This window comes from Oryctolagus cuniculus, chromosome X, assembly GCF_051225735.1.
Source record: "Oryctolagus cuniculus isolate XC-2025 breed Fujian yellow rabbit chromosome X, ASM5122573v1, whole genome shotgun sequence".
NCBI lineage: Eukaryota > Metazoa > Chordata > Mammalia > Lagomorpha > Leporidae > Oryctolagus > Oryctolagus cuniculus.
In genome coordinates, this window is record NC_142888.1 from 23,727,624 (window position 1) to 23,754,529 (window position 26,906).

Here is a 26,906-nt window from a genome sequence, read left to right on the forward strand (position 1 = left end):
CCCAAGCCTTAGAATTCTTGGGTTCTAAAATATCTTTCTATACATGGGGGGCCCTGGTTATAGAATACTCTTTTTAAAGATGTGGTCGAAGAGAGATGTGGTATAAACAAAAGAAGATGATAAAGTATGGTGGAGAGGGCTTCAGACTAGAAAGCTTTTATGGCTTTTATGGCTTGACTCTGGCAATAATGTTTGTGGGCCAAAGTTTTCTCATATCTAATGCGATGGGGCTTGAGCTTATTCTTGAAGCCCTTAATAGTCAAAATATGACAATCACAGGCCAAAAATAACACCTAACCAGTCCATTTATTAATATGTTAAGTCTAAACAACTCAGTAAACACTTGCAGCCTAACAACTTAGTATCCATTTGAAAAAAAAAAACACAGCTATATTGAAAAGTAACATTTATATTTCATTCCTAAATAGTCTCTATTGCTGACTAATATGATATGCATGCCTATTTCTCAAATCTTGGAATCTGAACATAACCTTTTTTAATTTTCCATTCCACATTGATTTTTATATACTTGCTTTTTGCTACAGCAACTGTCAAAAACTCAACTTCATACAGATAAGAGTTTGTGGAGAAAAAGCATGATTTAATACTGACACTTCAAACTACCAGTTACTAGTTTGCATGGTGTCTAATAAATGTCTCTATTTCCCTTGAAATGTTGAAATATTATGTAATGCTCTTGTGAGTGTGCTGTGGTGCTCTGGGGTACCTCAACACGTGGTTTAGGGAATTGCAGACCTAAGAGTTTGTTATTAAAGTAGAATCTCAGAGCCCACTCCAGACTAGATAAGTGAGAATATTCATTTTTAAAAGATGCCCAGGAGGTTTATATGCAGTTAAAGTTTGAAAAGCACTGCTCAAAGGCATCTGCTATATACAAAAATTCTATTACATTATCTTAATATAAGAAAGATAAATTAGTTCACTCACTGCCCTCTTTAAACTGTAGTTTCCTAATAATTATGGAATTCTCAGCTTGCTCTTGTCCTTGACTTAACCCTGGAAGAGATAGGAGCCACTCCACCTGCATCCTGTCTGAACAATTGGAGGTATATAATAACATTTTTGCAATACATATATATGTATATTCTATCAAAATTCTTGTTCTCATATAAAAATGGAAAGTCTAAGCTTGAGATTTGATTATTTTTTTTTTATTTTTTTTTTTTTATTTTTTGACAGGCAGAGTGGACAGTGAGAGAGAGAGACAGAGAGAAAGGTCTTCCTTTGCCGTTGGTTCACCCTCCAATGGCCGCCGCGGCCGGCGCGCTGTGGCCGGTGCACCGCGCTGATCCGAAGGCAGGAGCCAGGTACTTATCCTGGTCTCCCATGGGGTGCAGGGCCCAAGTACTTGGGCCATCCTCCACTGCACTCCCTGGCCACAGCAGAGAGCTGGCCTGGAAGAGGGGCAACCGGGACAGAATCCGGCGCCCTGACTGGGACTAGAACCCGGTGTGCCAGCGCTGCAAGGCGGAGGATTAGCCTAGTGAGCCACGGCGCTGGTGAGATTTGATTATTGTTTATATCTCTTGTCTGTACTCCTTCGGAATAGGGGTCTTTCTACTCTCTACTTGTTGAATTCTTTATTTAGTAGAGGATTAAGCCTGTGACTATAAACTAAATTGAAAGTATGTTACCACAAATATTAAAAAAAGAAAGGAGGAAGGAGGGTGAAAGTATCATTATGGTTTTAAAATTGTATATATGAAATACATAAATCTGTAAAACAGATTAACAAAACAGAAATCTGTTCTCTTTATATACATTTTAAAAAGCAAAAAATAAAAATAAAGTCTAAGGTCCCTTTATACTCACCAGAATCCTATATTCCTAGTGGTTCCCAGGAGTTACAAAATTAGAGTCATTCATTCATTCATTTATGTCTTCCAGGCAGTCTTTTGTGACATTCATATCACAAAGGTACAGTTTTCTTTAAAGATTCATTTATTTGAAAGAGTTACAGAGAGAGGTAGAGACAGAGAGGTTCACTGCTGGTTCACTCCACAAATGGCTGTAATGGCCAGAGCTGAGCTGATCTGAAGCCAGGATCCAGGAGCTTCATCTGGATCTCCCACATGGGTGGAAGGGCCCAAGCACTTGGGCTATCCTCCAATTTTTTCCCAGGCCATAGAACCAGGAGCTGGATCAGAAGTGGAGCAGCCAAGACTCGGACCAGCACCCATGTGGGATGCCAGCGCTGTAGACTGGGGCTTTAACCCACTGCACCACAGCACTGGCCCCCAAAGATAGAGTTTTTGTTTCTAGGGCTAAAGGATAATTTCGTAACATGTAATTTAAAATATGTCTCATGCCATTAATGCCTTATCAAAACCCTCACTCATTCTGGTAGATTTCAACTGCTGTTTTAAAATTTACTGATTGATTGGTACATGACTTTATTATTCAGTGATCTATTTTGTATGTTACTATTTTCTAGAGACTCCCAAAGATGTGGCTACTAAGTTGGGGGGGGGGGTGATCGTGTCTGCTGTGAGTACATGATGCTCACCTGGCATGTCCTTCTTAAAGCTGGAGCTCTGGCTCCCCAAAAACTGATGCACTGATCCTCGTGGGTGTCAGGGATAGAAGCTTATGGCTGCTGCTAGCACAGAATATGAAATGAACTCTTCTTTTTTCATATCTTTAAAGTACACTGAACTTAACTTTACCAGTGAAAGAAGAGAAAGTTCAGGAATGGGGAGAGGGCATGGGATTGGAAATACTTCAGTGACCCTCTGTTCATTAGAGGGGACTAAGCAAAGGGTATTCACTAACCCAAAAAGGAACATTTGCCCTGTCAGCAAGTTTCCTGCCTTCCTTAATTATGATACTAGACTGTTGTCTTTTCTTGGTCTGGTATTTTATACAGAACCAGGAAAACAAACAAAGCAAGTGATTTTTGCTTTCTTCTCTCACCTTAGAGGTACCTGCTCATTATAAAGAACAGGAATTTTAATTTAATGAAGGGGTAGATTCTGTGCAGAGATCCTTAGAACAACACTGAATATGTTTTTCATGTTTATTCCAGACCAGCCTTAACAGCATGATGAGTGTTTACAGTGAAACAGGAGACTATGGCAACGTGAAGGTCAGTGGGGAAATTCTTCTCCACATCAGCTACTGCTACAAAACCGGCGGGCTCTACATTTTTGTCAAGAATTGCAGAAATCTAGCCATAGGAGATGAAAAGAAACAAAGGACAGATGCGTAAGCACATAGCATGTTCCTCAGATTATTCCAATCATTGCCATTTTTGTCTGTCTGTATGTTTCTTTTTAGAAGAGTTTTAGCATTCCTCTTGATTCAGAGCCTTGTCAAAGAGTTGATTGTCACTTTCTTCCTATATCACACTGTTAAATATTCTATGAAACACATGTGTAATGGCTGTATCCTTGATTACTTGGTTTTCAAGAAGCCAATATTCAACACAATTCAGGGTCTGATTTGTTTGTAGTTTATACTCAGGCAGCTCTTTGAGGTAGAAGGCTGACATGTTGGCATATCCAGTATGTACAAGAGTATCCTGTTAATTTTTATTCTGGGAAATCCTCCAGAGAAAATTACCAAGCCGATACCCAATTGATACCTAACTAAAAGGGCAATTATAAGGCTTTTAGAATCTGGGGGTAAACCTGGAAGGGTAGATGTGGACCATGATGTATCAGATGGGAGCTAGATATAAATATATGTCAGGTGTTCCCAAGAACATTGCTAGGTGTCCCTAAGAATATTACCAGGTTCAGTGATTCACTGGAAGTACTCACAGCACCCAAAATGTTGTAATCATCACCAAAGGGAAGAGGTACATGTGTCAATGTCCTGAAGAAAGCACGCTCAAGCTTCCAGGAGTCCTCTCCCCATGAAGTCCCACAGGATGCACTTGATTCCTCCAGCAGGGAGTTATGACAGTACAGGCTCATTGTTGTCTACCAAGGAAGCTCATTAGAGATTTGTCTGGTCATATACCAAATTTCCAGTCTCCCACAAGGGAAGCACTTGTTTTACATGTGCCATATTTTTGTACAATAGTTTAGGCACTGTGAGTCACTTCTATCAGTTCTGGGAATGGTGGGAACCATCCTGAAATCTGAGTGCCAAGATACCACCCAAGGGTCAACTTTGCAAGCAGGTATTTTTAAGGATAGTGATCTCAGGCCTGCTGTGTTAACTCTTTTCATCATGATACGTGACCTAGGCCCAATAAACAATTTTGTTAAGTTGCTTCTAAGTATTCTAAGATAGACAAATGAGCAGATTCTAGTTTTGGGGATTTAGACAAACATGGAAAGGGGCTATCTAAAGCCCCAGAAGATGTGGACTGTGGTAGCATCTTGTGAATTTCAGTCTCTACATCTTGTATATTTCTGAGTCTACTGTGATGCCCTGGCTCCAAGAGGCTCCCAAGATAACCCAAGACAAGTTTTGGGGTAGAATTACTATCTTAACATCAGTTTTTATTTTTGTTTCTTCTTTCTTACCCTTTTCTTTCATTCACTGATTACCATTGAATTCACTCCTTGACATCAAAAGGCAGGACTAGGAATGGAGATGCATAGAACCTCAGAAAAGTTTGTGAAACCATTGATGATAACAGATTACATTTATTGAGTAGTATAGTATCTCAATTCGTTATATGTGTCAACCAATACGATCCTCACAATTCCATGAGTTAGAGACTGTAAGTGTGCCGGTTTTATAGATGAAGAAATTGAGGCACAGAGAGGTCAAATAAATTCTTGGCATCACCAAAACCAGGGAGACATAGAGTGATTCAAAACCAGATGTCAGTGCCAGTTGTGGTACAGTGCATTAAGCCACTGATTGCAATGTCAACAGCCCATATCGAAGTGCTGGCTACTCCCTTCTGATCCAGCTTCCTACTAATGTGCCTGGAAAGGCAGTGGACAATGGCCCAAGTAGTTGACCCTCTGCCACCCAGGTGGGAGACCAGGATGGAGTTCCTGGATCCTGGCTTCAGCCTGGCCTGGACCTGGCTGTTACAGCCAACTGCAGAGTGAGCCATCATCTGCTGCTTCCCAGGATACATTAGCAAGCAGCTGAATTGGCAGCCACGGTGCTGTGACTCGAAGCAGGCACTTCAATTATGGGATACGGGTGTCCTAAGTGGCAATTTAACCCACTGTGCCACAACACTTTCCCCAGAGCCCCCACTCTTTACCACTATAATTTACCGCTTTTCTCCTATGGAAGGCCCAGCATTACATTTTAAAGTGCCCTGTTATACAAATTACATTCTCTTTGGTCCTGTCTTAAACTTCTTGGCCTATTCCCTTTGCTTCTTTAGTTCACTTGAGTCCCTGAGCATTTCTTGCAAAGTAGATGTTTCCCAATAACTACATCCATTTTTTATTATCTACAGTTATGTCAAGTCATACCTTCTTCCTGACAAGTCCCGAAACAATAAGCGCAAGACCAAAATCAGAACAGGCACTAATCCAGAATTCAATGAAACACTAAAGGTAAATAAATACCCTCTCGTAGTAACTCCTGTAATACTGGTCACAACCTCATTGGTTTAGAATTAACTACAGAGAAGCTCTTGTTTGCATGTCAAGATTTGCATATGTTTTAGAAAACTGGAATTTTAATAAACTATTGTAATTCTCTTTGATTTCCTTAGATTTTTCCTAAGGGAAAAAATGTACACCATTTTTACTCCGTTTATTTCTCTGCTGCTACTGCTGCTGAAATTGCACCTTAAGGATAATCCAGCAAAATGACATCTGGGCTGCTACATCTCGTGAAAAAGTTTCACCCTTGGGAAAACTGCTTGTTCTGACCCCCTTAAAAGAAATTTGCCATAATTTTGATACTAACATAGCAGGTCACTTTGTACGTGTTCATTGTTCTGCTAACACAGCATGAGTATGTGCTGTTTCTTGTTAGGATTTCAGAATTTGGCTAAATTTAGCTATATGGTTAATGAACATCAGGGATGCAGGATTAGATTTGAGACATTAGAGAGAAAATGCTTAGCTAAAATATGACCCAGGATTCAATCCTAAAGAAAGCTATATTTCCAGTGGGCATCAGTGTAATAATCCACCCCCCCCAATTCTGGACCCATCTGTCCTAGTAAGAAATATCCACAGAGAATGGAATGTTGAAGTTATTACCAATCCTGTGAAGAGTTGAGGACTTGTGCCCAGAGTGATGAAGTCAGAGTGTAGCAAAAGAGGAGGTTGACAAGGGAAGAAAGCCATGAGGCTGCATGAGTCAGCAGGGGCACATGTGGAAGCAGGAGCTAATATCAAGGCAGATCAAACTAAAAATGAATAAATGCAGACAGAAGGTAAGTCTAGTGGCCATAACAGGATAGCAAAGATGAGCCCAGACAGAACAGATGAACACAGTTAAAGGGTATGTTCAGGAAGCAGGGAGCCAAGGTTAATCACAAACAGTAACAGCGAGGACAGGAATAGACACAAATCCAAGATCAAGAATCAGTGAGGCTGAAATGTGTCCCAGATGGTGGTGGCATAGAACAAGCAGAAGGTTGGCGGGTATGAGAACATGTGGCCATGGGTAACATTCTGCTGGAGAAGGAAAAGCTAGCCCAGCAATACCCACTTTCTGCTTCATCTGCTCATATATCTTTTCACCTCTGCACTTAGGCTGGGCTTTATGAAGTTCGCTATTGGCAAGTTTCTCATTGTCAGTAGTTTTTGTTTTTAGGTATTCTCATTAGGAATAAAGTAAGATAAAGAAGTTGGAGAAATAATATATGTAAATGTTGAGCTGCTTACCAAGTAGATGTGGGAAAAATTAGGCAAATAGGAAGCAGGTAAAATTGGAAATAGGGGATAAATTTTGTCACTTCATGTTTTTATACAACACCTGCAGGTGATCCTCCTTCTGCAATATTATTTTATATATCTTTCAGCGCTAGTATAGCACAAAATGAATTTATAGAATAAAGCCTCAGTAGAAAGGTAAAAAAAAAGACACTGTTCTCTTTGGGTTCATTTTGTTCATATCACTGATGCATGTAGTCTGAAGGATGGTGGAAGTGAATTTCAAACTGTCATGCAATTAGAAAGAGCCCTCCTTGTGGGCTCTTTGTGTATAAGATGTTGTACATCTCATTTGCAGTATACTATCAGCCACACCCAGCTGGAAACAAGAACTCTGCAGCTCTCAGTGTGGCACTATGATCGATTTGGACGGAACAGCTTTCTTGGAGAGGTGGAGATTCCTTTTGACTCATGGAACTTTGAAAATCCAAGTGATGAGTGGTTTGTGCTTCAGCCTAAGGTAGGAAATGCTTTCAGATTAGTCATACTGTTATACAGTGAGGCAAGTTATAAGCAAAATTGATGTCACAGACCTAAACAATTTGAAAGCTTTGAGATTTCAAATGATAGTCTGGAAAGAATAATATAGCACATTGTAGAATATTATAATAAAGGTTCCAAAATTTTGCTTTGAAAGTCCTTGTCTATATCTTGTAAGCCATAAAATCACATGCGTTATTAATGCTTACCCAAACTTTATTCATTATTCATTTGAAAGTCTCCATGTAGAACAAAAAGTAACACGTGATATGCTCCTATTAGAAAGAGACAGCCTATATTTTCTCAAAGGCAAAAACAAATCCATACAGCATGACAAATCTCAAAAAATTGTCTCTATGAGAGAACTTCAAAAACTTAATGGAAATGGTATTAGAAGAAAAGTTTATTTTAATGAAAAAAATTTTTTTGAAATCCATGTGTGGTTTTCTTCTCCAAATTAGGGAAGTTTTCTGATTAAGCCTTCTAATCCATTCACTTCTTCCTCCTTCCATACCTTCAGGAACTCCTAAGACCCATGTATTGGATTGTTTGATAGTATCCCATAGATCTCCAATAGTGTTTTTAATTTTCCTAATTTCTTCTTCTTTTTTTTTTTTTGGGGGGGGGGGGTCGGAGATATTTCCTAAGATGTAACTCCTAACTCAGACATTCTTTCTTATGCCTCACCAAGTCTGTTGTTAAAGCTTTCCACTGTATTTTCTATTTGACATACTGAATTCTTCATTTCTAATATTTCAGTTTGATTTCTCTTCAAAATCTCAATATCATGGGAAAATTTTTCCTCCATGTCATGTATGGATTTCTTAAACTTGTGAATTTGCTTCTCATTGCTTCTGAGTAATCCTATGATTAATCTTTTTAATTCTTTTTCAGGCATTTCATCAATCTCCTCATCTTCACATTCTAATATGGAAGTGTTGCTGTGTTCCTTTGCGGGAATCATGTTATCTTCCTTATTCTTGTTTCATAAATTTCTGTGCTCACTTTTAGGCATTTGTGGAAATACTTGTTGTTTTTCTCCTCTGTTTTCTTTTATATTTGAACTGTGCCTCCGTAGCTTAGTGAAGTGTCTGCTCTTTCAGTGAACACCCAGGGACGTGTGCTGGGTGTGCCCAGGGAGCTCTGTTCAGTGCTCCAGGGTGGGATGATATCCAAGTTGACACTCAAGTTGGGCATGGTAGATCTCCTTTATTGTCAGCAGGTGGGAGGGTATAATCACCTCTGTTGGCTTAATCACATTCTCACCTCCTCCCTTCCAAGGAGATCAATGCCCAGGCTTAGCCCACAGTGGGTGTGACACTCACCCACGCTGCCTCATGAAGTATACAAAGGTTCTCTGCTGTCCTCATTGTGAGCACGGATCCCACTGCAATGACGCACCCCAGGGAATCAGGGAGCTCTGAGCCTCTGGTGCCGCACACAGTGATTGCCCAGAGACCCAGATACACCCTTCATCCTGTCATGCAGTCACAAAGTTCCCACAGCCTCAGCACACAAGGCTCCCACAGTCACAAGGTGCGGAGGATCTGCTCCACCCCAATAGCCTTTCTGGTCCACAGAGAGAGCAGAGATGTTCCCAGAGCCAGTGGCCTGTGGGTGCTCTGCCTTGATGGTTTGAGGCCCAGAGCCTGAGATATATTGAGAGGCTGGGGACACCTCAGATGTATGTGGGTTCCCAACCCCCATCAATCCTCCCAGCCAGACTCAAAGTCAATAGGGAACCGGATTTTTCACTCTGGTAAAGTCCCCAGATCACAGGCACACACAAGAGCTACCACGGCCACTACTGGTATCAAAATGGTGCCATCACCCCACTGGTTGCCGGGCACCCTCTTTGGGGGATGGGGAGAAAAAAATGTGCCTTCTTTTTTTCACAAGGTTAGGTGGGTACCCTGGACCCCTTTAGGGCTCCAGGCCAGACTGAAAGACAAAGTGCTCCACCAGGCTCTCCCTCTGGCAATACAGCAGTGGTACGGCTGCTACAGTCTGCTCTCACCTCACTCTCCAAAGCCGGCACTTCTTCTGGCTCTCGGCTTCAGGGATCATGTGTGGGTCCACGCTTGTTGCTGTGCGTTTGCACCGTCTGCACTGACCCACAGCGTGCCTCTCCTTTCTATAGAGTTTCCACTGCAGCGTTCTCTCCAGCTCTCCCCTGGGAATGCACTTCTCTGCTTTGTTGCTACTACTTTCCCCTCACCTAAAGCAGTATTCCTTTCTCTATTCAGCCATCTTGGAATCCCTCCTAGTTTTCTTCATAACACATATTTTCCTTTAACTTTTGGAAGACCTTTCATATTTCTCGTAATTTAGACCAATAAGCAGAATTGGTCTTGTCTTGGCTCACACGAGGGAGTGACTAGTAACTAAATTCTCTATTTTCCTGCATTCCTTCTTTGGAGATTCATAGCCCAGATCTTAAGTTATATTCAGAAAAACAATCTCAGACCTGCATCTAAAAATAAAATACCAATATAATATAGCATGTTCTAATCTACAACGAAAGTACCTGAACTACTGGAATCTCTCTAGAACTTTTTTAAGTCAAAAAGGAGATGGAAGGGGTCACATCTATGTAGCCAAAGATTGTTCTTTATATACAGGTAGACTAAAAAAATAGGATAAAGATGGTGGACTCATATCAGACTTAGTTGCTACAGTAGTAGCTTCATGACTGCCTACAATACCCATGCCTTTGAGCTCTCGTTTGTAATATAATCATGGGGTGTAGCTGGTAGGACTGCTGTGACATTTAAATAAGCATTCAGTGTGAAGCTATCAGTATTCTATCAAGCACATTGTAAGTTCCCAATAAATTCTAGGTAGTATACATCTTACTTAGGAGTCTTATATTGCAAATGACAGAAACTACAACTTATACTGATAGGAAAATAAAGGGAGATTATTGGCCAATAATGTTCGGGCATGGCTTGAACCAGATGCTCAAATCCTATCACAGCCTTGGAGTCTCTTGGTCTCCATCTTCTTTTTGCTGATTTCATTTTCAGGTTCGTTCCACAGTGTGTTAGACTTACTCATTGGCTCCAGGCATCTTTCATTGGGTACTAATGACTACAGTGGTTGCAAGCCTCTCATCCTGGCATCACATCACCCTGGGCCTGATTCTCTTAATTCTAGCTATATCATTTGCCTATCTTGAGCAAATGACTGTGGCTTGGGAGGTGAGTTGTATTGCCTGACATAAGACAATCAGAAAAAACCCTGGTTTTGAAGGGAGAATTTCCCGAAAGGAAACCCAGGTGCAGTTATACTAAAAGAATGGTTAGAGATGCTTCCCAACAAAATCAAGTGCTGCCCCCCATATCATCATAAATAGCAATATCATTCCCATTTAACGATTATACCAACCATGTGAGGTAAGTATCATTATCCCCATTTTATAGATGAAGAAGCTGAGACTCAGATGTTGTGGAGCTTTGTATCTGTTGGTCTGAAACATGGTGTAACTAACTCATGGAATATCTTTAGGAGTTATATTTGTGCTATGGGTAAAATTGACAATGAAACACATTTTGAAAATCCTTAATTGCAAACCAATAACTGATATAAATGTGATAGATAAGAACAGTCCAGTATCAGTATTAACAACAAACCAGTCCACAATAGCATAGTATTTCCCTGGCATTAAATATGGCAAATCCTCTATCATTACAGCATTAAATTTCTTGGAATTGAATTATAAGCCTTGCCATAAAAGCTAGCACTTCATATGACTTAGCCTACTATCAGTTGTTTACTTTTGTGTATTATGAATGAGCATCATCATAAGAAATTGACCAAGACATCATGTGATACATGACACAGGTGAAGGATAAGTAGCATGTGTCTTAGTGCATAACACTCATTTATCTGTCATGGAGTTAGTGGTAAAGTATATAGGGGCACTTTGGAAACCAGTCTGGAGGGAACGGTTTCCTGGAAATAGCTGAAGGTCTTTTGGGGGATGGGGATGATGTAACTAAGCTCTCTCAGGCCTTTACAGACATCCTAGGAGCTTAGGGCCCATGGTAATCACCTCCACATTATGCTGTGCTAGTTCCTTTCTATTATAGAAGGAAACATCTCTGCATCTCTCTGACTCAACACACTGAAACATCACCAGATTTCTAACCATGTCTGCTAGGAGGTTTGCTCCAATAGCCTCCACCTGAGATCTTTCAGAAGCCTGCCTTCAAGTAACTGTAGCTTTTTGCCTACTTGGAAAGAGAGCCAGAGGATGCTGGGAGTTTTGTACCTCCTGCCACAAGGTAACCCTTCATCAATAACTGAAAGGTGGGAGAGTATGAAAACCTGCTTCCTGGACTGAGAGTGAGAAAAACCCTGAAGTTCTACTGTTTAATGTTTTTATTAATAGAAAGAGAAGGGATTAAAAGCAGTTTATGGGTGCAATTCTAAGAATATAGTGACACTGACCTCCCGCCTGCCCTCCCTCCTCTTTTTTTATTAACTTGCAAAAATGTGTTTTTAATGTACTTTATAATCATAGGATTAATGTTCTATAGAAAGAGATCAACATATTGAAAGTAGAAAGCCCTCTGTTCAATAGGTACATAGACAATGACTATAAACAATAATCAAGTCCCAGGATGCCAATTTCCCTGAGGTTTTACTTACAATCCACAGTGTTCCTGCCTCATCAGGCTGAAGCTGCTTTCCAGGGAGCTTTGCCTCAGAATGTATGTATCCCTGCCCTGCTTCCCTCAACCCTTCCCCAGTTTCTCTGGTGAGCATACCCTTAATACATCATTTGCATAAGAATTCTCAACTCTGAACCTGTTCCTGGGCAATCCAACAGAAGTTTGTGCCTCTGCTCCACATCATCTTCCTATACCAAGCTTCCTGTGATACAGAGGAAAGGTGGAGGAACACTCAGACTTGCTTAGATGCCATGCCTTTCAAACTTAGCAAGACAGTGCCAAGGCATGCTCTGGGTGCTACCTCACGCCTCATTGGTGGCTTACCGTACACTGAAATGAGGTCCATGAAGTTGATTAGCAGCAAACTATAGGAAATGTAGCTTCCTTCTCAGTCTCCTGTCTCAGTCATTTCAATGGAGTAGTCACCCCATTGACTGCAGGAGTAGTATAGGCAGCCCTGGAGATTTAATGTTTCTGGTAGATTATCCAGCAGAGGAGGTGAAACATGAGCTACAGGGACCCATTTCCCTAGTCATAAAGGATCAGAATTAATAGTCCTTATAAAGCACTTCAGAAATGCTAGCATCCTTTTGCAGTGGGGATGTCAGATTTATTGCTCACTGACTTTGTGTTAGTAAAAATCTCTCAGTACCTGTCTTTATCTGTGTTTGGTCTTATAGCATCAAGCCATAGAAGGGGCTAGTACAGAGAGAGGAAGAACTCAAGATGTCAGATGTACTGAAATGTGGTTTCATGGTATCGCTTCCATTGTACCGCAGACATGAGATGATTTATTAGCTATAACTCATTACTCTCCTGACAGGCATGCTAGGTAGTTAAGCATGAAGAGTTTGTCAGTATGAATTGCCTTTCAAGCCTTCCCAGGAGGTACTGCTAGAAAAACAAGGACCTTTGAAAATCAGCTTCAATGGTTTTCCAAGGAAACATTCTCTTATTCTGCCTTCAAGCAGAGAATAAATGCAAGTTCCTGTGAAATTGTTACCTAGCTAAAAGGCTCTTTGTTTGGTAGTTTTAGCATACTTTTGTCTGTAATTTACTACCCTGCCTTACACATGTCTTACTCCTGTAGAAAATAGATCTGTCTCTTCCAAAAGAAGGTAATAGGTAGCATCCAATGTTTTTCCCACTCCTGCTTAGTCTCAGTGGTTCCCTGATGCTTTGGGATATGGTTTTAGAGAGTGCTAACCCTCATCCTGGCACTCAGTGCCCTCCTGATATGACCCATCCTTCTTTAAGCAACTCAGGATGACAGTTCTCTACTCACATCCCCATTTTCATATAAATGTGACACCCCTGGCTTTCACTCTCACCAGCTAGCCCCTACCAGTCCTTGTGGGAAAGGAGCCCTCAGGCTACTGGAGTGAGTTAAGTCTGTGGATATAGAAAGCAAAAATACTTTGAGTGTTTAAGTCTCTTGAGAATGGAAGGGAGACCCCTTGATCGTTGACTGCTGGGCGAAGGAGCATAAAAAACTCTCACTCCCTTGCCTCTGCTTGCGACAGCTATGAGGTGTGATCTGTCATCTCTGGAGCTTCCCTGCAACACTGAGCAAAAGTTCAGTCCATGAAACTTTGCCTGATTCCATACCCTTGTTAAGCCTCCTTGATTTCTGATACTGCTTCTGTACTACCCTAACTAAGAAAGCACTCTAACAGGAATTCAGGCCTTAGAATCTTCTGAGGAACCCAGAGGACACATCTTCTTTCCAACTCCTCACTGCTACCTCCCTGTACGTATACCCCGATCACATCAGACTTTGTACCAGTTGCTAAACATGTTCTACATAGCCCCTGGTATATTTTGAAAATACTACTTGCTCAATTTGGATTAATCCTCTTTTTTAAAAAAGATTTATTTTATTTGTTTGAAAGACAGAGTTACAGAGAGAGGTAGAGAGAGAGAGAGAGACAGGTCTTCCATCTGCTGATTCACTCCCCAATTGGCCGCGATGCCTAGAACTGCACCGATCCGAAGCCAGGAGCTTCTTCTGGGTCTCCCATGTGGGTGCAGAGACCCAAGGACTTGGGCCATCTTCAACTGCTATCCCAGGCCATAGCAGAGAGCTGGATCAGAAGAGGAGCAGCCGGTACTAGAACCGGCACCCATATGGGATGCCGGTGCTTCAGTCCAGGGCTTTAACCCACTGTGCCACAGCGCCAGCCCCTGGACTAATCTTCTATACCTACCATCATCTGTCATCATCTCATTATTTGAGGAATAAGCAAAGGGACACCTTCTTATCTCAATCTCAGTTAATTTCTCTCTTTCCAGTAGTTTCTTTGCATACACAGACAATGCCATGGCTGAGAAAGAACTTCTAAGATCAATCCCATTCACAATAACCACAAAAACAATCAAGTACCTTAGAATAAATTTAACCAAGGATGTCAGAGCTCTACAATGAGAATTACAAAATATTAAAGAAATAGAAGAAGATACCAAAAAATGGAAAAATCTGCCATGTTCATGGATTGCAAGAATCAATATCATCAAAATGTCCATTCTTCCGAAAGCAATTTACAGATTCAATGCTATACCAATCAAAATACCAGAGACATTCTTCTCAGATCTGGAAAAAATGATGCTGAAATTCATATAGAAACACAGGAGACCTCCAATAACTAAAGCAATCCTATACAACAAAAACGAAGCTGGAGACATCACAATACCAGACTTCAAGACATACTACAGAGCAGTTTTAATCGAAACAGCCTGGTACTGGTACAAAAACAGATGGATAGACCAATGGAACAGAAAGGAAACACCAGAAATCAATCCAAACATCTACAACCAACTTACATTCGACAAAGGAGCTAAAACCAACCCCTGGAACAGGGATACTCTCTTCAACAAATGGTGCTGGGAAAACTGGATGTCCACATGTAGAAATATGAAGCAAGGCCCCTACCTTACACCCTACACAAAAATCCACTCAACATGGATTAAAGATCTAAATCTATGCAACAATACCATCAAACTAATCGAGAACATTGGGGAAACTCTTCAAGACATTGGCACAGGCAAAGAATTCCTAGAAAAGACTCCAGAGGCATAGGTAGTCAAAGCCCAAATGAACAAATGGGATTACCTCAAATTGAGAAGCTTCTGTACAGCAAAAGAAACAGCCAGGAAAGTGAAGAGACAACTGACGGAATGGGAGAAATTATTTGCAAACTACACAACCGATAAAGGATTAATAACCAGAATCTACAAAGAGATCAAGAAACTCCATATTAATAAAACAAACAACCCAGTTAAGAGATGGGCCAAGGACTCTAACAGGCATTTTTCAAAAGAGGAAATCCGAAAAAATGTTCAGGATCTCTAGCTGTCAGGGAAACGCAAATCAAAACCAGTAGTTTCTTTGTACTTGTGTTGAAGCAAATGTTCATTTGTCTGACATTGAGCTTTCTATATAGGAGAAATCTTCTTTTCCCAGAAAATAAGACCATAGGCCGGCGCCGCAGCTCACTAGGCTAATTTTCCTCCTTGAGGCGCCGGCATACCAGGTTCTAGTCCCGGTCGGGGTGCCGGATTCTGTCCCGGTTGCCCCTCTTCCAGGCCAGCTCTCTGCTGTGGCCAGGGAGTGCAGTGGAGGTGCTTGGGCCCTGTACCCCATGGGAGACCAGGAGAAGCACCTGGCTCCTGGCTTCAGATCAGCACGGTGCGCCGGCCACAGCGCGCCGGCCGCGGCGGCCATTGGAGTGTGAACCAATGGCAAAGGAAGACCTTTCTCTCTCTCTCTCTCTCTATCTCACTGTCCACTCTGCCTGTCAAAAAAAAAAAAAAAAAGACCATAGGAGATCAATTAATAGAAAAATCATAGAAATCACTCACATACAAACACATACCCTCCAATGCATTTTAAAATCATTGAGAGTAGGCATTTGGTGCAGTGGTTAAGATTATGCATGAGGCCGGTGCCGCGGCTCACTAGGCTAATCCTCCGCCTAGCGGCGCCGGCACACCGGGTTCTAGTCCCGGTTGGGGCGCCGGATTCTGTCCCGGTTGCCCCTCTTCCAGGCCAGCCCTCTGCTGTGGCCAGGGAGTGCAGTGGAGGATGGCCCAGGTGCTTGGGCCCTGCACCCCATGGGAGACCAGGAAAAGCACCTGGCTCCTGGCTCCTGCCATCGGATCAGCGCGGTGCGCCGGCTGCAGCGCGCCGGCCGCGGCGGCCATTGGAGGGTGAACCAGCAGCAAAGGAAGACCTTTCTCTCTGTCTCTCTCTCTCACTGTCCACTCTGCCTGTCAAAAAATAAAAAAAATAAAAAAAAATAAAAAAGATTATGCATGGGACACCCGCATCCCATACCAGAGTGCCTAGGTTTAAATCCTGGCTGTGTTCTGATTCCAGTTTCCTGTTAATGCACATCATGGGAGGCAGTAGGTAATGGGTCCAGGACTTGGGTCCCTGCCACTCATATGGGAAACCTGAACTGAGTTCTAGGCTCCTGGCTTTTGTCTGACCTAAGCTCAGCTGTTGAGGACAATTGAGGAGTGAACCAGTGGATGAAAGATGCATATTCTCATTCTCTCTCTCTGTCTCTCTGTCTCTCTCTCTCTCTCTCTCTCTCTCTCTGCTTTTCAGATAAAATGAACTTAAATAAATGGACTTTTTAAAATAGTCATTTAACATTTACAACTGATGGATAAAATCATGTGTCATGTACAACATGTTGTTTTGAAAAATGTGGTAACAATACTAAACATCTACTCTTTCAACAATTTTTAAGAATACAATGCACTGTTATGAACTTTATTCACCATGTTGTACAATAGATCTCTTGAACTGATCCCTCTTGTCTGACTGAAACTTTATATCATTTGACCAACAGCCTCTCAGTTGCACCTCCCACTACAACCCCTGGTAACCATCATTCTACTCTATTTTTGTGAGTTCAACTTTCTTAGATTTTTAAATTTTTATTTATTTGAGAGACAGAGTGAGGTAGACAGAGAATGATCTTCCATCCACTTGTACACTATTCAAGAGTCTGCGACATCAGGGGCTGGGCCAGGCTGAAGCCAGGAATCAGGACTCAATCTGGGTGTTCCATGTAGGTAGCAGGGACCCAGTTGCTTGAGTCATCACCTGCTTCCTCCCTGGGTACACATTAGCAGGGAGCTAAAATTAGGAGCAGAGGTGAAACTCAAATCCAGGAACTATGATATGGGACATAGGCATCCTAATTGATGTCTCAACACTAGGCCTAATGCTCACCCCCTGAGTTCAACTATTTTATATTCCCAATATAAGTGAGATCATTGTGAAAATGTATTTTTGTTCCTGCTTTACTTCACTTAGCATATTGTTCTCCAGGTTCATCCCTGTCTTTTTAAAGGCTGAATAGTGTTAAATTGTATATGTACTGTGTTGAGAAATTTCTGTTAAGATCCTTTCTTTCCTGATTGTTTAATTATTTATTTTCTTACTATTGAAGTGTTTGTGTTCCTTATGTATTTTAGATATTAACTCTATCAACAATATGATTTGCAAAAATTGTCTCCCATTCATAGGTTGTCTGTTTACCAGTTGACTATTTCCTTTGCTGGGCAGAAGCTTATTAGCTTGATGCAATCCCATTTGCCTACTTTTACATTTGTTGCCTGGGTTTTAGGACATGATCCAAAGAATCATTGTCTAATCCAAAGTCATGGAGTTTTCTTCAAGTAGTTTTTGTGCTTTCATAAAATATGAAAAATTATGCTTATATTTGTCTTTAATCCAATTTGAGTTGATTTTTGTACATTGTGTGAGATAAGGATCTAATGTCATTCTTCATATGGATAACCAGTTGTCTCAACACCATTTATTGGAAAGACTATCCTTTGCCTATTGTGTGTTCTTAGCAGCTCACTAGGCTAATCCTCTGCCTGTGTTGCCAGCACCCCGGGTTCTAGTCCGGTTGGGGTGCCGGTTCTGTCCCGGTTGCTCCTCTTCCAGTCCAGCTCTCTGCTGTGGCCTGGGAAGGCAGTGGAGGATGGCCCAAGTGCTTGGGCCCTGCACCCGCATGGGAGACCAGGAGGATGCACCTGGCTCCTGGCTTCGGATCGGTGCAGCACGCCAGCCGTGGTGGCCATTTGGGGAGTGAACCAATGGAAGGAAGACCTTTCTGTCTGTCTCTCTCTCACTGTCTAACTCCGCCTGTCAAAAAAAAAAAAAAAAGAAAGAAAATCAATTGAAGATAAATGTATTAATTTATTTCTAGGATTTATTTTCTGTTCCATTGATTTATCTGTCTATTTTTATGGCAGTACCACGCATGTTTTGATAACTAAAGATACTTAATGCGTTTCTTAAACATGTATTTTAACTTACAACAAATGTATATTCATTTACAAGTCTTCTGACACAGTGACAACTAATTTTGTTTGAATATGAGTTTAGTAATTGCAATTCTGTCGTATCATCCTGTCATGAATTCTACCCTTGCACATCATCATCAATAGTCTCTTGGTTCATTTTAGAAAAATTTAAATAAGAACATAAGAATATTTTCAAAGTATTTGGTTTATGTAAACCAGGGGTGGAAAAGCTCTTTTCTGCCAAGGGCCATTTGGATATTTATAACATCAGTTGTGGACTGTATAAAATTATCAACTTAAAAGTTATCCATCAATAATTTTATTGAATTTTGAGTCTCACTTCCTGTTGCCGTGGCAGGACCAGAACAAATTATTTTTGCAGAGATTATATGACCTGTGGGTCAGACATTTTCTATCCCCAAACCAAATTCAAAAGTTTCTAAGCACTTATGATTTTTTCTAATATTTTATAGTTTCAAACCTACATATAATCTTATAGCAACTTTGTTATCAAATATTTGATTCTAAAGTATTCAACTTAATTTTTATAGAAACAGCTGTATTTTTGCTCTCAGCAATTTATGTGATACTAAATTATATCATTACATTCAAACATATGCATGACATTAGGAGCTTGGGGGACTGGCACAGCTAAGTATACAGTTTCACTTATGGGGCAAATATGCATGGTCTTTGTAGAGAGAATTCTCTCCACTGGGGATGAGAACACAAGTTAATATGATGAGTCAATTTAATATGGGTATACTAACCACTACTACAAATATGTTTCCTAGATAGACTAAAAACTCATTTAAAGTAGAATCTCTGTCTTATATGTCCCCATGGCACTTAGAAAAGTGCTTTATGAGAATGTAAGCATTCTGTATTTGTTGGTAGGATAGAAGTGAATTCCACTGTCTTCCTCTGGGAAGAAGTTGGTTGGATAATGGAAATGATGGCATGCCATGAGATGGTGTTGACTTGGAATTTTCTTGCAAGAGTACCCAAAATACCCCCAAGACATTACATATGTACAGACTACAAGATGATTCCCCTCTTTAAATTTCTTTTGTATGTGATTATAATACTATAAGATTTCATCTTTATTGTGATCTCTTTTATAAGACTTAGTCTTTTTTTTTCTTGAAGACTTGAAATCTTTAAGATAAAAATCAATAGATCATTAATAAATCCCAATAATGCATTGTTGAACCCTATTAATATACTATATATTTATATGTAAAAAGCATATATCACTTTTTCCTATTGGCGTCTTGTAATACCCAAATATCTCACTCATAAACAATAGAACATGATTTTATTACATGCATCATTCAGGTTGACCTTTTGTAACCACACCCACTTCCCTCACATTGCCCCCACTCCTAGCAACCATAATCTGTTCCCACCTTTAATATTTTGTCATTTCAAAAGTGGTACAGAAAATGGAATAATACAGTATTTATCCTTTGAGACTAGCGTTTCCGTCAGAATAATTCTCTGGAGAGGCATCCAAGTTGTTACATGTATCAGTGGTCCTTTTTCTTGCTGGGTAATATTCTATACACTAGTATTTGTTTAAATATTTACCTGTTGAAAGACATCTAGGTTCTTTCCAGTTTTTACTATCACAAATAAACTTACATGAATGTTAGTGTACATGTTTTGTGTAGACATGGTTTTTCATTTCTCTAGGATAAATACCCAATACTTTCTGGGTTGTATGGTAGTTGCATGTTTAGTTTTTCAAGAAATTTCCAAAGTGTTTTCCAGAGTGGGTGAGCCGTTTTTTGTTTCTACCAGCAAGTTTGAGTGAACCATTTTCTCCTCTTTGAATTTTGATGATGTCAGTTACTAATATTGCTGTCTTTTTTAAAGATTTATTTATTTGAAAGTCAGAGTTACACAGAGAGAGAGACAGAGAGGTCTTCCATCCGCTGGTTCACTCCCCAATTGGCCTCAATGGCTAGAGCTGCACCAATTTGAAGCTAGGATCTAGGAGCTTCCTCCAGGTCTTGGAGAAAGGACTTGGGCCATCTTCTACTGCTTTCTGAGGCCATAGCAGAGAGCTTGATCAGAAGTGGAGCAGCTGGGACTTGAACCAGCGGTACCCATATGGGATGCCAGCACTGCAGGCAGCGACTTTACCCACTACACCACAGCACCAGCCCCACTAATATTGATTTCAACAATTGATTGCTGGTAGCCCACTTTGAAGCAAACATTACTGACAACTTCCTTGTTTTGTCATTTAGGAAAGCCTAGAGACAGCAAAGACAAACAGAAAGAAGTGAATTCTGGTGCTTTTTTCAGTAAAATATTTATTCCTTCCTCACACCCCAAACTATATGTTTATATCCAGAGATAAGTCCAGTCTTCAATGAATCACAGACATTCAATATCCATTGACTGAGAAAATGTGAATTATACAAGGGTACTTTTAAAAGTTCAAAAATTTCATGGAAATGGAATTAAAAGATAAGCTGATTTGGGTACAAAAACTATTTGAAATCCATGCGTGGTTTTTTTCATAATATGCTTTCATGAAATTTTGAAGTACCCTCATATGCTGCCTTTCAGATTCTGTTTACTTTAATGTTTATACTTAAAAGAAAATGAATTCATAGAATTTTCCAACTCCTCTTCTTTTCCAGGCTAAGATATCTCTCTGACCATTACGAGATAACATAGTGAAAAGTGACTGGGTTGTCACATTGAAGCCACAAAGTAAACACTGTACATTCAAACATGGGCTGCAAAATAATAAACCAATCTCTCTTCTTCTTTCCTTTCCCTTGCCTCCCCTTGGCCAGGTGGAGTTTGCTCCTGATGTTGGCCTTCAATACAAAGGAGAGCTGACAGTTGTATTACGTTACATTCCCCCAGAGGAGAACCTGATGCTTCAATCCCCACAACTTGAAGGTAGAGTAAAAATCAGTGACTTTGATGGATGATATTCTGCTTCTGGAAGTGTGGGAATGGGGACCAGGAATTGGTTAAACTATATTGTGCTCATATTACACAGATAAAACATGGATGATCATATATAACTGTCTTCTTTAATTTTAAAAATTAATTTGAAGAGGAGAGAGATCTTCCATCCCCTGGATCACTCCTCAAATGCCCTCCACAGGTGGGGCTGTGTAGGGTTGAAGGCAGGAGCAGGAATGCAATCTGGGTTTCCCACGATGGTGGAAGGGACCCAAATTCTTGAGCCATCACCTTCTGTCTCCCAGGATATGCATTCGCAGAAAGCTGGATTGGAAAATAGAGGCAGGATTCAAACCAAGCACTCCAATACAGGATGTAGGCATCCCAAAGGCATCTTAACCTCTATGCCAAACATCACCCCATCACTGTCTTTTGAGGAGGATTAAGAACTATATACTAGGGGGCTGGCACTGTGGCATAGCAGGTGAAGCCTCCGCCTGCATTGCCTGCATCTCATGTGGGCACCGGTTCAAGTCCCGGCTGCTCCACTTCCAATCCAGCTCTCTGCTATGGCCTGGGAAAGCAGTAGAAGATGAATCAAGTTCTTGGGCTCCTGCACCCATGTGGGAGACCTGGAAGAAGCTCCTGGCTCCTGGCTTTGGATTGGCACAGCTCTGGCCATTGTGGCCATCTGGGGACTGAACCAGCAGATGGAAAATCTCTCTCTTTCTCTCTTTCTCTTTCTCTCTCTGCCTCTACCTCCTATAACTCTGCCTTTCAAATAAATAAATAAATCCTTTTTTTAAAAAAAAAAAAGGTATATACTATGGAAGGGCATGGGATTCATACAAGGAAAGGCCAAAGCTCATACTTAGAAACCAGTCGATGGAGAAATTTGTTTTGTGTCAGTCCCAGAGATATAGGATCTTCCAGAATGGGGGGCAGTCTGTTGGAAAGGGGTGTAGAAAGCTGCTGTATGGATTTATGACATTCATAGCTACTCAGTTAGCCTTGAGGAAGAAGTTGGTCTATAATGCAGAGTGTTAAGGAAAAACCCAGAGATATTTATCTGTTGCCCTTCTCCTTTCATCAACTCCTACATGCAGCCTCCTTTGCCCTCCTATTAATAATCATCCTCTTCAATGTGACTCTACAAGTAACATAGTTTCTCCCTCCCTCAGTTTCCTCACTTCAGAGGTTTGATTTGAGGATTAAATAGATCCATACTTATAAATTATGCTTCAAACAGTAGTAAATAAAAGTGGAAATTATGGTGATGGCTGTTATTATATTTTATTGCAATTAAAATTAGAAGTGGAAAAGAGTAAAATGTAGTTGTTATGCAAAATGTAATTGTTCCTAGACTATAACCTACAGAGCGGACCCTTTCTGGAACTGATAGTCTACAAGACTAAGCTATCTACAAAGGGGGTGATGGAATTTTCTCTTCTGGAGTCTTGATGCTTTGTGTGTATGGCTTTCATCAAAGCTTTTCCTCCATAAGAGCAGCTCTTTCCCTTCCTAGGCTTTTTCCATTCCTTTGCACAAACAGAAATGAAAAATTCATCCAGAAGGATTCCAAGGGGGTAAAAATATTTAATTGAATATAAAATATACAATAATTTAAAGGCCTGAGTCAATCATCAAATGTAAAGTTTTGCTGATGATTTTGTAAATGTTGAAGTGAAATCCATGAATCTCTCCCCCTTTCCTCCCTCATAATTTGGTGCTTGGTGCAGGAAAGAAGACCTTTAAGAAAGGAAAGAAGAAGGAGTCACCTGTAATCTCTGGAGGAATACTAGAAGTGCTCATCAAAGAGGCAAAGAACTTGACAGCAGTGAAATCAGGAGGCACTTCTGACAGCTTTGTGAAGGGGTAATTGTGTTTTAGTTCATTTGAGATGCTACTTAATGGGAGATGAAGTGGTCCATGAGACAGTAGAAGCTGGGAGGCTTCTGTGTTCTGCTTTCTGGAAATGTACTGGGATAGAACTACCCCTAAATGCTAGCTCTTACATGTAAAACAATATAACTGTAGTGGGAACAGCTTATTCTAGCTTCCATTCTGTTTCCAGCATATTTCAGGAGTTTCTATCACTCTCACGCTCAAGATGAGCAAATTTTCCTATGGCATTCATTTCTCAAAGGAGGGAGAAGTATGATTTCTATGTGTAATATATTTTATTGTGCTTTGGTACTGTTTGGTGCTGGCGATTATGTAAAAACAAGCAAAATATTGGATTTTTTGCTGTTTTTCTTCCTCGGATGAAATTGTAAAAAGTAGAGAAATCAGAACACCCTCTCTTGAGGAAGCCACCATAAAGTGGTTTGCAGAGGCTCTGGGACTTCTTGCTGGGATCTGTACCCACTTTGTGGAGCATAGGGCAGTTTCTCTCAGGGGATCCAGCCCTTTCAATGGATTTTCTTGCCCAATTCTCAGGACCTAAACAGCAAATCCCTCTTGATTCCTGATTATTGGAGATTTTTTTCTCCTGTAATTATAAAAACTAGAACTAGAAGAATGTTTTTCATTCATTCAAAGAAACACAGAAATGCACAAATGTCAAGCACTGGGTTCTGCACTTTCAAAAATAAGTAAGAAATGCTCCTGCCCTCATGGAGCACTAGAGGCATACCGGATAAAATAATTTCCAATGATGCTAGGTCTTGAGGTTAATTCTTTGAATCACAGGACACTTTTGTTCCTCTTCCCAAATGTTCTTGGGAAAGTGCATTCTCCTTATGAAGAAATGGGTCAAGTGTTTGCCCTCACATGTTCTAACTTTGGTAAAGCCAGCAGTGAAGAGAAGCTGCTGTGTGCAGCTCCCTTGTTGGTGAATGTGTGTATCTGAATCCCAGTCTGTCTGTCACTCTTTTGTGCAGTAGATTTAAAGATAGAAGAAATGCTTTCTCTGGCCCCTACTGTTCCAATGTGCCTCACCAGCTCTGCCACCCTGTTCAGACCTCTGCTCTTCACTGCCTGGTGGGATGAGGGGACGGCTCCTGGCCAGTGGCCTCATGGTGGCTTGCAGGGGTGGTTAATATCTTGCCAAACAGTTTTCTATCTTGTTAAAATTTTATGAAGCAAACATAATAAAAGGAAATCTTTTTGTTCTTAAAGGGGAAAAATGTTAACTTTCTAGCAAATTCTCTCCTTAGCTATACTTAAATATTGAGCTTATTTGAAAAAGACCTGACTTTAAAAAAGAAAACAGATGAAGAGAGCAAGAATAAACCCTCTGTAAAGTTTAATATTGAAAAATATATCAATTAACAGGTTTGTAATACAAAATAACAGTGTCTAAAAAAGATAAAGGATTGGAAGCATATGATTTTCAAGAGATGCAGGATTTTTCTGTGTTGTTATAGGATCTACCTCATGGGCCAAGATAGCTGCTTGAGTTTTAGCCATCCCATTCCAACTCCAGCTGGCAAGACACATCCCAGGACTTTCATACAGATATACTTCTTATATCTCATTAACCAGAACTCGTCATGTGACTAGATTAGCTGCAAGATATGCTGGATAATGTAGTTTTTATTCTGGATAACCTTGTGTCAAAATTTTTAAATGAGGATATTTTTTTTTGACAGGCAGAGTGGACAGTGAGAGAGAGAGACAGAGAGAAAGGTCTTCCTTTGCCGTTGGTTCACCCTCCAATGGCCGCCGCAGCCGGCCCGCAGCGACCGGCGCACCGTGCTGATCTGAACCCAGGATCCAGGTGCTTCTCCTGGTCTCCCATGGGGTTCAGGGCCCAAGCACTTGGGCCATCCTCCACTGCACTCCCGGGCCATAGCAGAGAGCTGGCCTGGAAGAGGGGCAACCGGGACAGAATCCGGTGCCCCGACCGGGACTAGAACCCGGTGTGCCGGTGCTGCAAGGCGGAGGATTAGCCTAGTGAGCCACGGCGCCGGCCTTAATGAGGATATTTTTAAAGACAGGAATAAGGGGAGAATGGATAGGAAGCACAGGAATTCTATGCTTGGTACATGAAATGAAGTCTCAAGTGACCGAATGTAGCTTCATTGTTATAAATGAGGTACTAATTCCATACATACATATGTCTCCCTCCTAATGCATACTTCCTGAAAGGGAGAAAAATGTGTTTTCTGTGTATCTAGTAGGAGTGGGGAACATTTTTATTGGCAAAAACCATTGGATATTTATAACATTATTAATGAGCCATACAAAATTATCAACTTAAAAATTAGCCTACTATAGAATTATTGCATTCTAAGGCCTGTCTGTGGTTGTCTTGGCAGGGCCAGGCCAAATGATTTTGTGGGTTTTATATGGCTTGCAGGCCAAATGTCCCCCACCCAACCCCTGCCACCCATAGAGCCTATTGTTTTGACCACAGTAGAGGTGAAGGCCTAGAGTACACATATTTTATATGAGAAGAGATTCCAGGAAGCAGTAAGAGAATAGAGAAAATAAGATAGGACAGGTAGGGAAGCTGTTAAAAAGGTATGATAATGGGCAGGCTACAAATGTGGGCCTCTAGAATTCAATTCCACTGGGAGGCAATGAAGAACTCTATTATCACTTCAGGTGGTAAGGGTGGTAGGGATGCTGAGTGTGTCGCCATTTCCCAAAACCCTTTGCTTGAGACTTGCCCCAAGGGGCATTAGATCCCTAGTGATTCCAGGGTTCTGTGCAAATCAGCTGAACCATTTCATACAGCACTAGAGAAAGTCCTTCACTAGAAAAGACCAAGAGACACAGGTACTTGAGGTTGGAAGCTGCAAACAGGCCAGGAATTACCCTTGTTGGCTGCAAGTCAACTAAGATATAGGCCAGTAAGATCCAAGGAAGGGCACTCGATAATGTTGACTGCAGGAGGTATTTCTTTTCCAGATGGGAGGAAGAACCAAAACAGGAATAGGAAGCAGAGAGAGGTCATTTGATTATTGCTCTATTTAAAAGAAAGAATAAGCCATTCCATTAAATAAATCTAGATGTAAGCAAGTAACAATCTGAGAGAGAATGACAAATACACATATCATGCTTACATGCAGACACATATACACACACACTAGAAATTATGAGAATTTGAAATGACTAATCAGGAACAACATTTTCTTCCTACTGTCTTACTGGCAGCTTGATTGTGTTTTCTCCTGCAGCTACCTGCTCCCAGACGATAACAAAGCCACCAAGCACAAAACTCCGGTTGTGAAAAAGAGTGTTAACCCTCAGTGGAATCATACTTTCATGTTCAGTGGCCTGCATCCACAGGATATAAATAATGTTTGCCTAGAACTTACCATCTGGGACAAGGAGGCCTTTTCCAGCAACATCTTTCTGGGAGGAGTTCGTTTGAATTCTGGAAGTGGTGAGGGACTTGGGTCTATGACCAGACAAGGGGCAGGGGTGTGATTCCTGCAGGTGTGATGTGTAATAGATGTTTATATCATTTCAGCTTTAGCTGACTCCTGAAATTACCACTGAGACTGCACTCCTTCAGCTAAGATTCTGTTCATTATTAAAATAAAAATATTTATACTATAATTTTGTATCCTTAGGCTAGAAGTTTAGGAAGCATAATGTATATATTCGGTCATTTCATGTAATAACATTTACACTTTAGATTGAGTGAATTTCATATATGTTCTTGGACCTTCAGGTTTTGCTCAGGATAGAATCGTCAAGGCAGAAC

General features: G+C 40.8%; 1 protein-coding gene across 14 annotated transcripts in view; it reads left to right on the forward strand.

Annotated features, from left to right (window-relative positions):
* Positions 1-26,906, forward strand: part of SYTL5 (synaptotagmin like 5) — a 280,881-nt gene that overhangs the window by 242,520 nt on the left and 11,455 nt on the right. For all 14 annotated transcript variants that reach the window (XM_089324968.1, XM_089324966.1, XM_089324962.1 and 11 more), the window contains 6 exons: positions 3,047-3,225; positions 5,399-5,498; positions 7,132-7,293; positions 21,130-21,238; positions 22,987-23,122; positions 26,374-26,582. In XM_089324968.1, the coding sequence (XP_089181094.1) occupies positions 3,047-3,225; positions 5,399-5,498; positions 7,132-7,293; positions 21,130-21,238; positions 22,987-23,122; positions 26,374-26,582 (895 nt within the window). The remainder of the gene's footprint in view (positions 1-3,046; positions 3,226-5,398; positions 5,499-7,131; positions 7,294-21,129; positions 21,239-22,986; positions 23,123-26,373; positions 26,583-26,906) is intronic.